At 39.8% G+C, this 14,112-nt stretch overlaps 1 protein-coding gene across 3 annotated transcripts in view; it reads right to left on the reverse strand.

Moving 5' to 3' along the window:
• CEP72 (centrosomal protein 72) overlaps positions 1-14,112 on the reverse strand; it is a 67,759-nt gene that overhangs the window by 5,588 nt on the left and 48,059 nt on the right. Inside the window, exon 14 of one of the 3 annotated variants that reach the window (XR_014710464.1) lies at positions 12,878-13,308. Coding sequence is in view for 1 of the 3 variants with exons in the window: in XM_084620895.1 (XP_084477021.1) it covers positions 13,152-13,308 (157 nt within the window). In the remaining 2 variants the exon portion in view is untranslated. Of the gene's footprint in view, positions 1-12,181; positions 13,309-14,112 lie in introns of those variants that run through there. The other 2 variants (XM_084620895.1, XR_014710465.1) reach the window with 2 other exon arrangements.

Consider the following 14,112-nt stretch of genomic DNA (forward strand, 5'->3'; position numbering starts at 1 on the left):
ATGGATATTTATTTTAATATTTTTTCCAATTGTCAATTTTTAAAAGCCAAATGGAACAGGTGAAGAAAAGTTACTTTGAAATGAGGGTGAAGAGGGAGGATAGTAGGAAAGAAAATCTTTTGTGATCAGTCTTTTCTCTGCTGCTAACTGGAGGTGAGAACACAACAAAAGAGTGACACTTACTTTCTGAGATTCAGTGTCTGCCTAGCCCTTACAGGCTGGGAAGGATGCAAAGAGCCTGCCCCTTGTGTAGCCTGCATGAGGGCTAGGCACAGTGGCAGCCCCTGCACTTGGAGAGCAGGGTGTGCGGAGGATAACAGCCACATGTGTAGGAGGCAGCAGGCTGCACCCCATTAAGCGGTGTAGAAGTAGGTGTGCTTCTATTGTACACCATTACTCTAGGCTGGGTAAATGGCATGGTCCCTAGGCAGGATCTGTGTACATTGCAGGTTTTCTGCTTGTGATCTTTTTCCATGCATCTAAGTCTGTTACATCTGACTGCATTCTTGTCAGTTTGATTTGAAGCACCCAATGCTTCTCAATTCACACACACACACACAAAAGTCACTGTACAAATCTTGCAGTCCTCATCTTTTGTTTTCATTTATAATTTGATTTTGCATCCTTTGAAGCTCATAGTATTGAAACATGACAAGGTACTTCAAATGTGGTATTGCAGATATCAAAATCTATATTTTAAAAACAAATCGAACACAATTAATTTAAAAATAAATTCCATTCATAGGTGTAGTCTGGGGGGACCAGGGGACGTTATCCCCCTTCCCCCCCCGAAAACTGCAAGCCTGGGGCAGGCACTGTTGGCCTGACTGGAGGTGCCCCTCCCCACCCCCAAATACAGAAGTCATAATATGCTTATGATTACGTTAACACCAAGGCAGGGCCCAGTCCTGCAAAGCCTTACACATGTGCTTAACTTTACACCCTGAGTGCAAAGTTAAGCACATGCATTATGAGTCTTTGCAGGATCAGGGCCCAAGAAATTAAAGTGCTGACTGGGAGAAACAAATGGATTTTTAAAAAGTGAAGTGACACAAAAATCAGATTTGATTCTTGCTTTAGTGCTAGTTTAATAAATTATTTTGAGTACATGATGTGCTTTAATGTTTAGTCAGTGTAGTTCTCTCACGCTTTAGGATTTTTCCCCAGTAATCACATTTATATAGAGCATTCAGTAATGGACGTTTTTGTCCTTTTATTTATGGCCACGGAAGCTCTAACAACAGCCTTAAAATAACGCATGCATTTAAAAGGGCAATTTTGCTTTAACAGCTCTTCTGCATGAGCTATTACATGATGAATTCTAATAAAATATTTTTATGAGTTCAGATTAAGTAAATATTTTACGCGGGGGAGACTGGCCAGGATAAAGCCACCAGATTTAATATTTGCAGTTCACCAAAATTTCCTAGTAACTGTGTGGTTTCAGTAAGAGATTTATTGCTGGTTTTCTGTTTGGTATCTTCAAACTCAAAAGCCTCTCCAAAGCAGCTTAGGGATTCCCATCTGAAGATATTTTTGGCTAAAGCATGGCACCGGCGCATGCTATTGATCTATGTCAACAAGAAAACGTGCTGGGGTTATAGGAGGCCTAAACCTTCAATAAATATTTTGAACCATGCTTGGTTTTTTTCCTCCGCTCACTCTATTCACTTTTTTTTAATTTACAGCACCTGACATTTCATTTCATGCTTCAGATCTACCAGTAATTTTTACTGACTTGGTTCGCGGTGCTGGGTGTACCCCCATATACTTGACCCTTCCCCAAACATCTTAAAACTAATTTGAAAACCAATTTTTATTTCTTTTAGGCTATTAACTATTACAAACTAAAGTTTGATTCTTTGTGCCTCCGTGTGCAATGCCATATTGCTTGATATTTAAAGCATAACCCTGCCTTACAGTGATGTATGGATGTACTTGTTGGGGGCATCTATCTGTGTCCTGTTTGTAATCATGAAGAGGTGTTCTCTGCCCTCCATTGGCCAAGAAACAAACCATTTTGATCTCATAATAAGGAGAAAATGTAATGTGTTGCATGCATTAGCACATGCCCTCCAAACTATTAGCCTTGAGTGTGTGCCAAAGTAACCACACCTTTTTGTACAGCAAACTGGAAGTACTTTACGTACCCTGCCAATTGCTCAGTAGTGAGTAATATAATACCCAAGATTTGTACATGTTTGTTAGCAGGTGTGTATGTGTGTGTACCGACGCTGTAGATGTAACTAGTATTTGTGCCATATGCGTGCTGATCCAAAACTTAAAGCTACCAGGGCCAAATCCTGGCCCTTCCACAAAACCGGACCAGAGCTGTGTGGCTCTAATGCTGCAAAGCCCTCTCCATACAATGGAGGACAGAAATCCCTGTCAGGGCAGCTCTATAGCTCCTGCACAGAAGTCTAACCCGTTCCTGGTTCTGGAGGGCAGCGTCCACAACTCTGTCCCTCGCTGAACTACGTTGCAGGGCAGCTACAGAGTAGAGGGGGGTAACATCACAGGAGCACGCCTCCCTGATGTTCCACCAGGAAAGGAAATAGCTATCAGTCAGGGCGAGGACAATAGGTCACCAGAATGGATGCCCTCACATGCCCGCCAGGCAACATTTTACAATTATCCATGGCAGGGAGTCCCAATTCATACCCTGAGCTCTTTGGCCTCATGCACTTTTGCAGCCCTTTTTCGTTAGGCGGGTATGTAGTTACTGTACAGACCACTACACCAGGCCAGCCATCCTCAGCAACAATCAGGTCAGTGCAGAGCCCATGTATTTCTGGGGGGGAAAGGACTAAAAATGTGTCCTTTTATTCCTGTGGAACTGGGCCTAAGGTGTTGGCCCATAATGATTACACAAGCCCAAAAAGTAAAAATATGAAACATCAGTGCAGAGAGCTCAAATGTGCATTAAACTCCTAATAAATGCTACAAGCCACGTAATCAAACTGGGTGCCTCAGTTGGACACCTAAATAAATCCCACATTGGCACTTGATGCCCACATGACCATTGGAGCACCCAAATATTTGAAAATAGGGCCTAGGCTGTTTTCATATTTTTATCCATAAAGGCAGCAAGAGACACTCTACTACCATCACAATCACCTGCTAGATCCCCAAAGCAATGGGAATATAAGAAGGAAGCTCTTGAAACGTTGCCTTTCAAACTAGTGATGGGGTAGCCTCCGAAGGTTTGGATGCACTGCAGACAGAACCTCCGTTGCCCAAGAACTGATCATGAGATCAGGAGCCGTGGGGATACTGCAAGGACAGCTATTTTTTCATAGTTTTCCAATATTTCCTCATCTATATTGCACTGAAGCAAGAGAGGTGGATTTCAAAACAAGGTAAAAAGACAAGTTTAATTTTAGTTTTTGTTAACGTTGGAAAAAAAGGATTGGAATTAATTTGGGGTTTGGATTAGCTCTTATTTCATTCAAACTACCTTACCCCACATAAGCAGGAAAGGGGAAGTGGATTTTTGCTGTAACACAAGGCAATTTGATTAAAAATAAGGAAAATAGTGAGTGCATTTGCTGGATATTGACACATGCATGGTGGTATTGAAGTGTTCTAATGCCGCTCTGAAATGGATATTATACTGTACCACCTTTTCTCATGCATACAGATCTATTTGGGCAAATGTAAACAGTATACAAACAAATGCCAAGATTATCCAAAGTTGGTGTCTAAAGTTAAGCTCCTAAATTCCTATTTAAGTATCCAAATAACTGGCCTGATTTTGAAAAGTGCTGATCATCCAGCACTCTCCACTGAAGTCAATCACTCATCAGGTGATGAGTTAATTTTTGAAATACATGTATAAGCATCTGTTAACTTCCTGAATAACTGAAAAGTACATGGCACTTGAAGGAAGCCGTTTTCATTGTACTGTTAATTTTTTTCTGAATATATGTTTTAAAGAGACCCATCACTCAGTGGTTATTTCAGCCAGTGTTCTTAATAATGCATGCTCAAGATTCAATTACTTTTGATTTTTAGTGCCACATGAATAAAGTTATATTCAAATTAACTAAAAATACAGCCTTGAAAAAATATACTCACATGCCTCACATAACTCTCCATTTTAACTAGGAGTTATTCTACGGATGGTTTAAAAAAACGAGGCAAGACAGAAGGGTGATCTACTCCCAGATGATGGTGCATTATTTCAGGTTCCAGTTTACAGTAGATGAATTTGTGTTGGTATTTGCTCAAGTGCTATTTTAAACATATGAAATAGTTCAGCATGGGCTCGGTTAAAGACTGTTGGTGTTAATGCAGTCATCAAATACAGCCTTTTATTTTTCTGTGGTAAATTATTCTTACTAACTATATAAAGGCCTTGTGTAAAAGCCTGGACACACACAGAAGAGCTTAAAGCTGTTGACAAAGTACAGTCACTAAGCAGTGAATTACATGAAGTTACAAAGTCAAAAACAACAACAAATTATAGTGTGTAACATGAGAGTGTTTTTCTCTGTGCTGGCTTCAGAATATATTCGCCTCAGCAGACAAATCCACCGGGAGGTTTTCCCCCATACTGCCAATAGTATAAAGTGGTTTGTTTGGCTCGAAATGCTGCAGATTAAAAAAATGGTCGATGATGGGTATATAGGTTGAGGTTTATCCTCATCAAGATTTAATCATGTCATAAATTTAAACATCACCGGAAAAATATATATTTATACAGAGGAATATTTTTTGAATTCAGTTTCTGGATGTTTATCATTCATTTTCAGCCATAGCCATTTATTTATGCATATTATCCTTTGCTCTTTAATTACATCTTTTATCTGTCTCATCCTGTTCCAATATACACATCTGATTTGGCTTATATTGTCTCAGATCTACATATGTCTGGATGTGCTTACTGTCAGGACCTGCCCACTGGTGTGGAAGGAGAATTGCTTTGGCTAGAGTAGTAGCCGCAATCTGTGTCAGATAGTTGTTTGCAACATAGAGATAGGTCTTATTCTCATCTTCCTTGGAGCCCTGTAAAGCCTGATAAATAGCTAAAATTAATCTGATCATTTCTTGTTCCTTTTTATGTCTTTCATCTTGGCCCAGAAAACCAGGAAGCTGCTGTGTGCTTATGATTACCTTATAGTCAATGTTTAGTATTGCAAACATTAACATTCATCTGTACTAGCATACTGTGTCCACTGTGAAATTTTCAACATTGTAAAAAACTAAGATCATTTAACCTTACAAGTTTACTTTTTTCTGACTAATTTATCACTGATTTTTTTTCATTATTGCAAATGAACAATTTGAGTGTAGCATCTCTTAATGTTTACTGTAGTGGCTAAACATACTGCAGTATTTCACCTCTTGATGAAGGGAGCCATGCATTTTTCATTGCAGAACACACCGGGTGGAATGCTGGCCCCATTGAAGTCAATGGCAAAAGCCCCATTGACTTCAATGGGGACAGGATTTCATCCGCTGGCTTTAATGGCAGGAAAGATGAACCCACCAGTGAGCCAAGGGGTTAATAGCTATGACAGAGGTTATGAGGGAGCACATCAGTAATTCTCTGTTCCCAGATCTTAGTTTCATTTCAACTACTATTCAGTCTAACAAAAAAAATAAAGACAGACACTTGAAAGGGAATCGTATACTACTAGTTTGTACTAGGTTTTTTTCAGGAAAAAGGAAACAAATATATATATATGCAATATATTTTTACACTGTTTAATAATGCTATAAAGTATTAAATATATCACTTTATCAGTGTGAATGTTAAAGTAATGACAATGTTGTGGATGTTTAAACCTTTTAAAGTTGTCCGGCTGATTTCTAAAACCACGTTAACCATGGACAAGCTACTTTGTCAAGTAAACAACATTATTCCTGATGTTTAGAGGAAAAGTTCAAGTATGGCAGTAGTCTGTTTAGCACTGTAAAAGCTTGTTTTGAAAACTTTTAGTAAACTTCATATTGTGTACGCCATTGTTTCTTAGGAGTATAGCTTTTCATAATGTATGCTACTGCTGCTGATTGTATAAAATTGTATCTTAAGGCGGTTAAGTGATCAATAAATCTGTTAATACATGTTAGCCTCTTGTTTCCATAAAGTAAATGACACTAACCATTAGTTAAACTGTCTGTTACAAGTCATTTTGTAATTTAGCTGTTAAGGTAACTGCAATAAACTACCGTTAAAAACACTTCACGGACTGACACCCCCACTTCTAGCTTTGAAAGACACATTTCCATTCAGCCTTAGTTAACCCCATCTGTCAAAAGGGGGATCATTATTCCTATTTATTTATCTTACTCGTGGTGATGTGAAGATAAGTTAATGATTGCAAAGTGCTGTGAAAATGAAAAGTGATGCTTAGTGTAAGAGCTAAGCAATATTATGATACTAGGACTATATAATGAGCATTCTCGAGTTCTGAAAATATAAAAATGAATACAAGTTCATTGTGAACAGAAGTTTGGATAGTCACAGTACTTAAACTGGGCTCTGATCTCAAGCTCCTAGGCTGCTACTCTACTGTTGACAGAAAGCATTGTGACAATAAATGCTTTACTCCCAGGAAGAGCCGTCAATAAATATAATCCCTTCTGGAAAAGCAAACGCATTCCTTTCCTGGCGGAGCAAATGGCCTCTGGAGAAAGTAACTGTCCTGCCTGTTGGATGATTGGGCAGATGTAACTATCAATGGTGCATTTGCTCACCCTCAATGACTTTTGAACCTTGCAACATCTTGTTTTATTATTTTAAACAAAAAAAGAAGACTGTACTCAATAAGGTTTTTAACTTAATCACAGACCCTTTATCCATAAGTATAAATATTCCTCAGTGCCTCAGAGCTGTATGATAAAAAGTAATAGAATGAAGCTATTTCATCAGAACATACACTAAAATAGTATTAACAATTAGCAGATAATATCACAATAACTTTGTGCTGTTAAAGAGCTGTAGAAGTACTATGTTGGAAGCTGTACATGGTACTTTCCTACTTTATCACAATACTACTATCAAACTGATTGAACATGTTATAGTGCAACATACCACCGAACTGTCCCATACATACTATTTGCACTCACTCACTCACTCACTCAACACACCTATGGAAATGTCTTTGGCTAAAATCTGAGAAGTAGAACTGAAAACCTCCGATGACCTTCATTTCTCCATAGAGGCCTCCGCCTGTAGCCAACACGACTGCCTCAAAGAACTCTGTTATTTGTGAAGTTGTGATCCCTGAGCATGTGTGGTAGGTCACCCGAACAGCAGCAATCAAATAAAACATGATTTTTTGGAGCTTTTTTAAATTTTTTTTTTAATAGGTCAGTTTTTTAAACTCAAAAACCTCTAAAGAAAGGGTGTTTTACAGTCCACTATTCTACTTCACTGGGAACCTAGAAATTAAGGTTAGGGTTTTCAAAGGAGTCCAACTGAGCTGAGTGTCCAAATCCCACAGAATTTCAAGAGAATGACCTGCAGCTATTTCCTTTGGGCTTTTTTGACTGACACAATGAGCCTGGGATTTCCAGTGACATAAACGCAGCCTCTTGAAATGGGTATTTGTGTAATTCCATGTATATATCTTTGTACACACAGTATATGTATGCTGTCTATGCAACATAGTATTATTTAATTAAAATATGTAAAATTATCTTGGCCAGATTCTCTGTGCTCTAGCTTCTGTGAGCTGCATCAGAGAGGGGGGTCTGTCAGAGAGCTGGTTATGGCTCTATGATTATCCCCCTGACTCCAGCCCCAAGTACATCTTAGAGCAAGCTGGGGGCTAAGCCAAACCACACCTGGTAGCTCCAGTGCTCTAGGGTCCATTTGCCAATTCATTTTCAGAGCGCATTATGTTCTGGTCCCTCTGCCTGCCCCACCATGCCCCTACTGTACCGGGGTTGTGGGTAGGAAGACAGAGGTGCTAGCTGTGCTGGATCTAAGACTGAAGAGGATCCCCCACACTTGCTGTACCCCTGCCAAGAGATTTGCATTGGAGTAGGACTTAGACTCTGACTCCTTAATTAGCCTGATACTGAAAAATCAACTCAAGTTCATTATGGCAGCGGTTCTCAAACTTTATTGCACCATGACCCCCTTCCTACAACAAAAATTACTCCACAAGGGGGTGACCTGAGCCTGCCCAAGCCCCACTACCCCCAGTTGGTGGGGGAAGGACCAAAACTGAAGCCCGAGGGCTTCTGCCCTGGGTGGTGGGACTCAGGCTTTGACTTCAGCCCCAGGCAGTTGGGCCTGGGCCCCGGAGTCCAGCACGTCTAACACCAATCTTGGCCACCCCATTAAAACAGGATCATAACCACTTTGGGGTCCCGACCCACAGTTTGAGAATCCCTGCATTACGGTGCACCAATCTGGTTGAGATACAGATTGTATAATCCTGAGATGTGTATATGAGACTGTCATTATCTGAGACTGAAGGCTCTAAAACTAGCCAAACATCTTTTAAGTGGTTATGCTAACAGCATAGTAACCACAGCCCCAATTCACCAAAGCACGTGTGCGCTTAACTTAAAGCATGTTCGTAACTCCATCTCTAGTCAGCAAAGCACTTAAGCATAGGCAGGTTCCAGATCTCAGGAGGGAATGCTAGCCAGAGGCTCTGTGCTCTGGGACCCGAAGACTGAGGCAATGACGGGCCTCCAGGCGTTTAAAATACCTGGGAATCCAGAGGTTGGGTTCCTTCGCAGCAGATTGGGGGTTAGCCAGCAAAGGAAGCCTGCCTGGGTCTGTGGCAAAAGCATTAAGCCAGATCCTGCCCTCTTGTACAGCTTTACAAACACTAGAACTTCAGTGGGATTGTGCAGGCGTAACTGAGAATTTGGCCAGCACAGACTATTTCCTTCACAACTAACTAACTACATAAATATTTCTGTTTGCCTGCTAATTAAATACTGATAAGGCAAAAGTGGTGTGTACTGTTTATGTATCCAAGGCAATGTGGCAATAGAAGCTCACTCTTAGAAAAATGAGAACGTTTCAGTGCTAAATGGCCTTCATAAGTGAGGCATTTTTATACAGCACAGAGCAAATAAACCCAAACGAAGTCCACACTGCCATTCCTAGTCAAAGGGCATTTGGTGCCTGTAGTGAGGCCGGGGGGGGGGGGGGGGGGGCCCTCCCAAGGACCCAGAGTGAGAGGGCCCCTGCCCTGAGTCACTACAGGGCCAAAATGTGCTTGTATGTGCTTGTATCTGATAAGAAGCAAATGCTGTGTGTTATCTGAAAGCTGATTTAGCAAACTAGCTCCTTTGCTAGAGCCCAGTCATCTTTTGAGCTCAGCTGCTGGTTTATTTATAGTCAGCTTAGCATGCCTAGAACATGTAGGGGTTACCCGGTTGGTGTATTTGTATGGAATCATTTAAAAGTAGGCTGGTGCTGTAGTACACCTGCCTCCATTTCCAGACAATTTGGACTATTCAGTGAAAGCTTCTCCCATTAATGTGATTTGTGCTTGTGAGTTTCTGCAGCCACGAAAACATTATGCACATAGCACATTTTTGGCGGTTTGTTTTTCCACAATGTAAAATGAGTTAGTGTACAAAACTTGCCACCACAGCTGGTATACAAGCTTCTGCACTAACTGCAAATACAAAAAATCATTCAACATCAAAGGATGCTGCAAGCACAAACACAAAGGTAACATCGTCGTTGTTACTGTAGCTGGAACACTTTGGGCAAGTGTACCTAACTCCCCCGGTCCGCTGCACCTTCTTGTTTGTCCATTTGTATATCCCTGGTCTAGTTCCCCAAATCAGTCCATGGAGTTATGAAATTACATAGATGAGATGGACAAGACCAATTTCCTTTCCTAAGCCATGAAATGATAGCAGTAAATGGTGCTTATGCTACATCTCACCCTGGCTTAGATGCTGATTCTTATTTTTCTGTTTGTTTTCATACCATTAACATATGTCTTCATGACACAGGTACCCTAAGTGATCAGCACTTGAGTCTGAGGCCCCGAGTTAGTGTAGCCCAGGCGTGAGCAGCCACAATGCAAAGCCATACCTCAGTTACTCTGTCATCAATGATGCTGCACTTCTCCATTTGGCACTAGAGCTTCTGGGGGCATATCCCATGGTTCTTTATGCTGCTGTAAGTGCTAGGATTCTTTCCTAGTGAATTATGGGCAAGCTTGTTTGTCCTTCTGGGCATATGGGGGGGAATTGTGGGAAGGCAGTGGAGGACTCTCAGTGCTGAAGTGAGTCAGTTTGTATGCTCACAGCAAAGTCAGCTGGTTACCACTCAGAATGAAAGCAGGCTCTAACCCATACTCCCAGCTGTGCCTGAATGCAAGCACCACTAAATTCAGGTGAGATGTTTGGGTCTGTGGATGAGAGGGGGCTACAGGGGCAACACGTGACTAAGAACCTGAGCTCACTGTACTGTGAGGACATACCCTCAGACGACAGGGGCAATTTCTATGCTTTGAGACTTCTTTTCTTCCCTAGTTTCTCTTTTGCTCCTGTTCACTTTTTGTGCTTTTCCTTTCCTCCCTCTGCCCTTATTTATGGTAATTGAAATGACTTCTGTTTACTTCAGTTTCTTATATTCACAATCCTTTTCACCCAGCTAGAAACCCAAGTCCCTTTCCCTCTCTAACAGCAACCATCACTGGGAGCTTACAAACAGGGTTTTGGCTAATTTATTGCAAATGTGTTTACATCACTCTCATGGATAACCCCTCCTTCTTCAAGCTCTGTCCATTGTAAGAGTGAGCTCCTTGGCCTTACCTCTGCCATTTAGGGTGTAAATATTATGCTAATATTAAGGTGGAAATTTGCACCAGGAAAAAGTAATGATCTGCTGGCTTTACATTATGTGCACAATCTCTTAGTATTTACAATGTATTTATACAATACTATGCATTATGGAGTATCACCAAAGACTTTATCATTTATATTTATGCTGTGTTATTGGAGCTGTGTTGCTCCCAGGATATTAGAGAGACAAGGTGGGTGAGGCAATATATTTTATTGGTCCAACTTCCGTTGGTGAGAGAGACAAATCATTTACAGGAGTCACTTCAGCCACCATTGAAATTGGTCTATGGGGGTGGAAAACAGTACATAGCAACACTACACATCCATTTAAAACAGAAAGTGAAGCATACTGTAACCAAAGGAGATGCAAGGGGAATTGTCCTGATGGACAGAATGGACAATGATTCAAACTGGATTTAACAAGGAGGCTGGGGCTAACACTTCAACCCTTGCATAAAAAGGTTCATAGTATCTACAGTGAGAGTAAGCTGGCAGGATATTGGAAAGGAAGCTTCATTCCCGTTAGAGGCGCTATTAATGTTATGCTAACACAGAGGTTCAGGACCAGCCAAGGGGAAAGGGCAACTTTCTGAATCACCTACAGCCTTTCTTGCAGCATGGGCATGTTGGCAACTTTTTTTTTTTTTTTTAAATTGAGGGGTCGGGGAGAAGCTAGAGGTTTTTAAAACAAACAAACAAAAACCAGCTGTTTAATGAATAGTTTTGTACCATGACTAAATCGGTCCAAATTTTAATAAAATTAGATAAATGAGCTTCTGTTCCAAGCTCAACGTTTCATTCCTTTATTAACCCGATCCCACAGCCTAGCTGTCTATATCCAGGCAGCGTCATTGGAATTTGTTCCACAGCTTCTATCTAAATAGGAACTAGACCCAACCCTGCTTATCATATTCAGACTGGCCATGAATCGTGCCAGTCATGACCCAGTGACAGCCCACATGATGAATATGATTAATGAGAGCTTAAGTTACCATGAATGTACAGGCGACTGCTATTAGTACATAGGTATGATTTTTGTTTTAGGTTTGTTTATGTATTAAGTTCCTTGGAAAGAGTCCAAAAAGGAAAAGCATATATAGCGGTCTCCTGGGAACTGGCACATTCAAATGTTAAATATTAATTAAAAATACCGGTCCTGATTATTACATAATTTACAATCTCTTACTTATGGGAAGTCTCAAGTACAAGAATCCTTTTGACTAATCCAACTACAAAAAAACCCTTCATTTTTTAAAGTTACATGTACACTTTTAATATTGCTTAACTCAAGAATAGCTGTTAGTAAAAGTGACTTGTATTTACTATGTATCAGAACTGAGTAATTAGTAGGAGATCAAATAATTTCAATTTCTTTTATTAGAAAAAGATAACGAGAAAAATATTCAAGAAAGTTATGAATCAGACTACAGTAAAAAACAGATTATACCTGATCCATTTATATTGCAGAAGAGAGTAAGCTGCATCACATATTAACTGCTAATTATTTTTTAAAAATCCGACAAGATTATTTACTGCACATTTGACAGGGGAATTTTCTGCTGACTAGAGTCCACCCTCTTTGTGCTGCCTGAGAGTCCAGAGAGGGTGGGTCTCAGTAGAGAATGTGACTCTTACTGTACTTGTAGGTGAAAGAGTACAGCTCATACTCAGTAAGGTTATGGAGAGTAAAATAAAAGCTTTAGACAATAATGGCTGTATAGGGAAAATGTTTGATAGTGTTATTTGTAATGGAATAACTAAAGTAACTATCAATCACACATAGGCCAAAGGACTATCACAGATACATTCTTTGTAAAGTTTCACCTCTTGTTACAGGTGCTCATCCACAGTGAAATTGAAAGAGCAAGCAGTAAATATTTTCTTTCCCTAAAATGTTTCCCTTCTAAACCATGTTTAATATTACATTTGATAATATGGACGGCAGTACCCAGTGCATAAGTACAGATCAGTGCTATAATTCAACTTATGTTACACTACATTTATATATAAAAAATATGTGCTATGTCCTTCTGAACTAACTCAGCCATTGGCACTTATGGCCCTGATTTCAAGATAATAGTTCTAATTTTGAACTCACATTTAGCTTTAGGTAGCTCTGACTTCTGGACTGAAAGTGCTCAACCAAAATTTCTGACTGGGTTTAAACTGCCCTCATGCACATCCATGTTTCTGTAAAAAAGAAAGTGAAGATTTGTTCTGGAAAGTCTCTGCTGAACAATTTCTATGCACAAAGACAGAAAAACAATTTTGAATAAATAAAAGGTATCAAAGACATCAGCTCATGGTGTAGTCGTAAATGTTTGCTATCACCTCTTATAAATCATTTTACAACAAATTTCCTTGTATTGTCACTAACACCTGCTGTTGTCCATGTTGCTATGAGGATGTTTATCCATTGTTTTTTTTAACTGATTGTAATTCCAGTGGAGCTGCTCAACTTCAGTCCTGTGTCGGGTACGCGTCTCTGCTAATTCTTGCAGGAGATGCTCATTGGTAGAAACCAAAGTTCTGCAAATAAACAATCCAAACAACTAATTGTGCTTATTATTTCAACCATTTTACTTCTTTTAACTTCCTTTCACGTTTCTATTGGGTGCTACTATTTCTTTGTAATTCTACTACAGAATAAACTATTGTGGCTATTTTTTTCCCCACTTTGAATGTGGAAAAGAAGAGAGACATCAATGAGAGATTTTTAGGAATAATTTATGACCAAGTAAACATTCCCTACTGGAAAGAATAGTCTCAATAATACATTTCAAATAGAAGTGCTCTCCATATGAACAAGTTTGCCTTCACTGGGCCAAATCCTCAGCTGATGTAAAATTGTATTTTACATTACTGAAGCTCTGGCCAACTAGTTTTTAGCCACTGAAACAACTATAAAATAAGCTGTTGTGTTAATTCTGAAATCCTTATAACTGCCAAGATATAGACATACTGTATGATGTTATCTTATTATGGTAACCCTCCCCCTTCAGAGTCACAGCACAGACTCTCACCCCATATGTTTAGGACACAGATGGGCAAGACCAAGGTTGCTTTTGTTTTTCCAAATCCAAAATTGGGATTTACATTCCATTTTATCTGAAGCTGAAGATTTCCCCCCTAGTTTTGTCCCATCTCCAGACCATGCTGAAAGGAAGTTATATAAAGCAGCCTTTCAGACATTTACTGACACTGATCCTAAGAACAAGTGCCAAAAATTATAAGTCATATGAAAACAAAGTTTATAAGGGGAACTTCTTCTAGCATCTCCCCAAAACAGAGAGACAGAGAGCAACTTACTAAAGCACAAAAACACAACAAAAA

The sequence above is a fragment of the Lepidochelys olivacea genome, assembly GCF_965140295.1.
Source record: "Lepidochelys olivacea isolate rLepOli2 genome assembly, chromosome: 2".
Taxonomy (NCBI): Eukaryota; Metazoa; Chordata; order Testudines; family Cheloniidae; genus Lepidochelys; species Lepidochelys olivacea.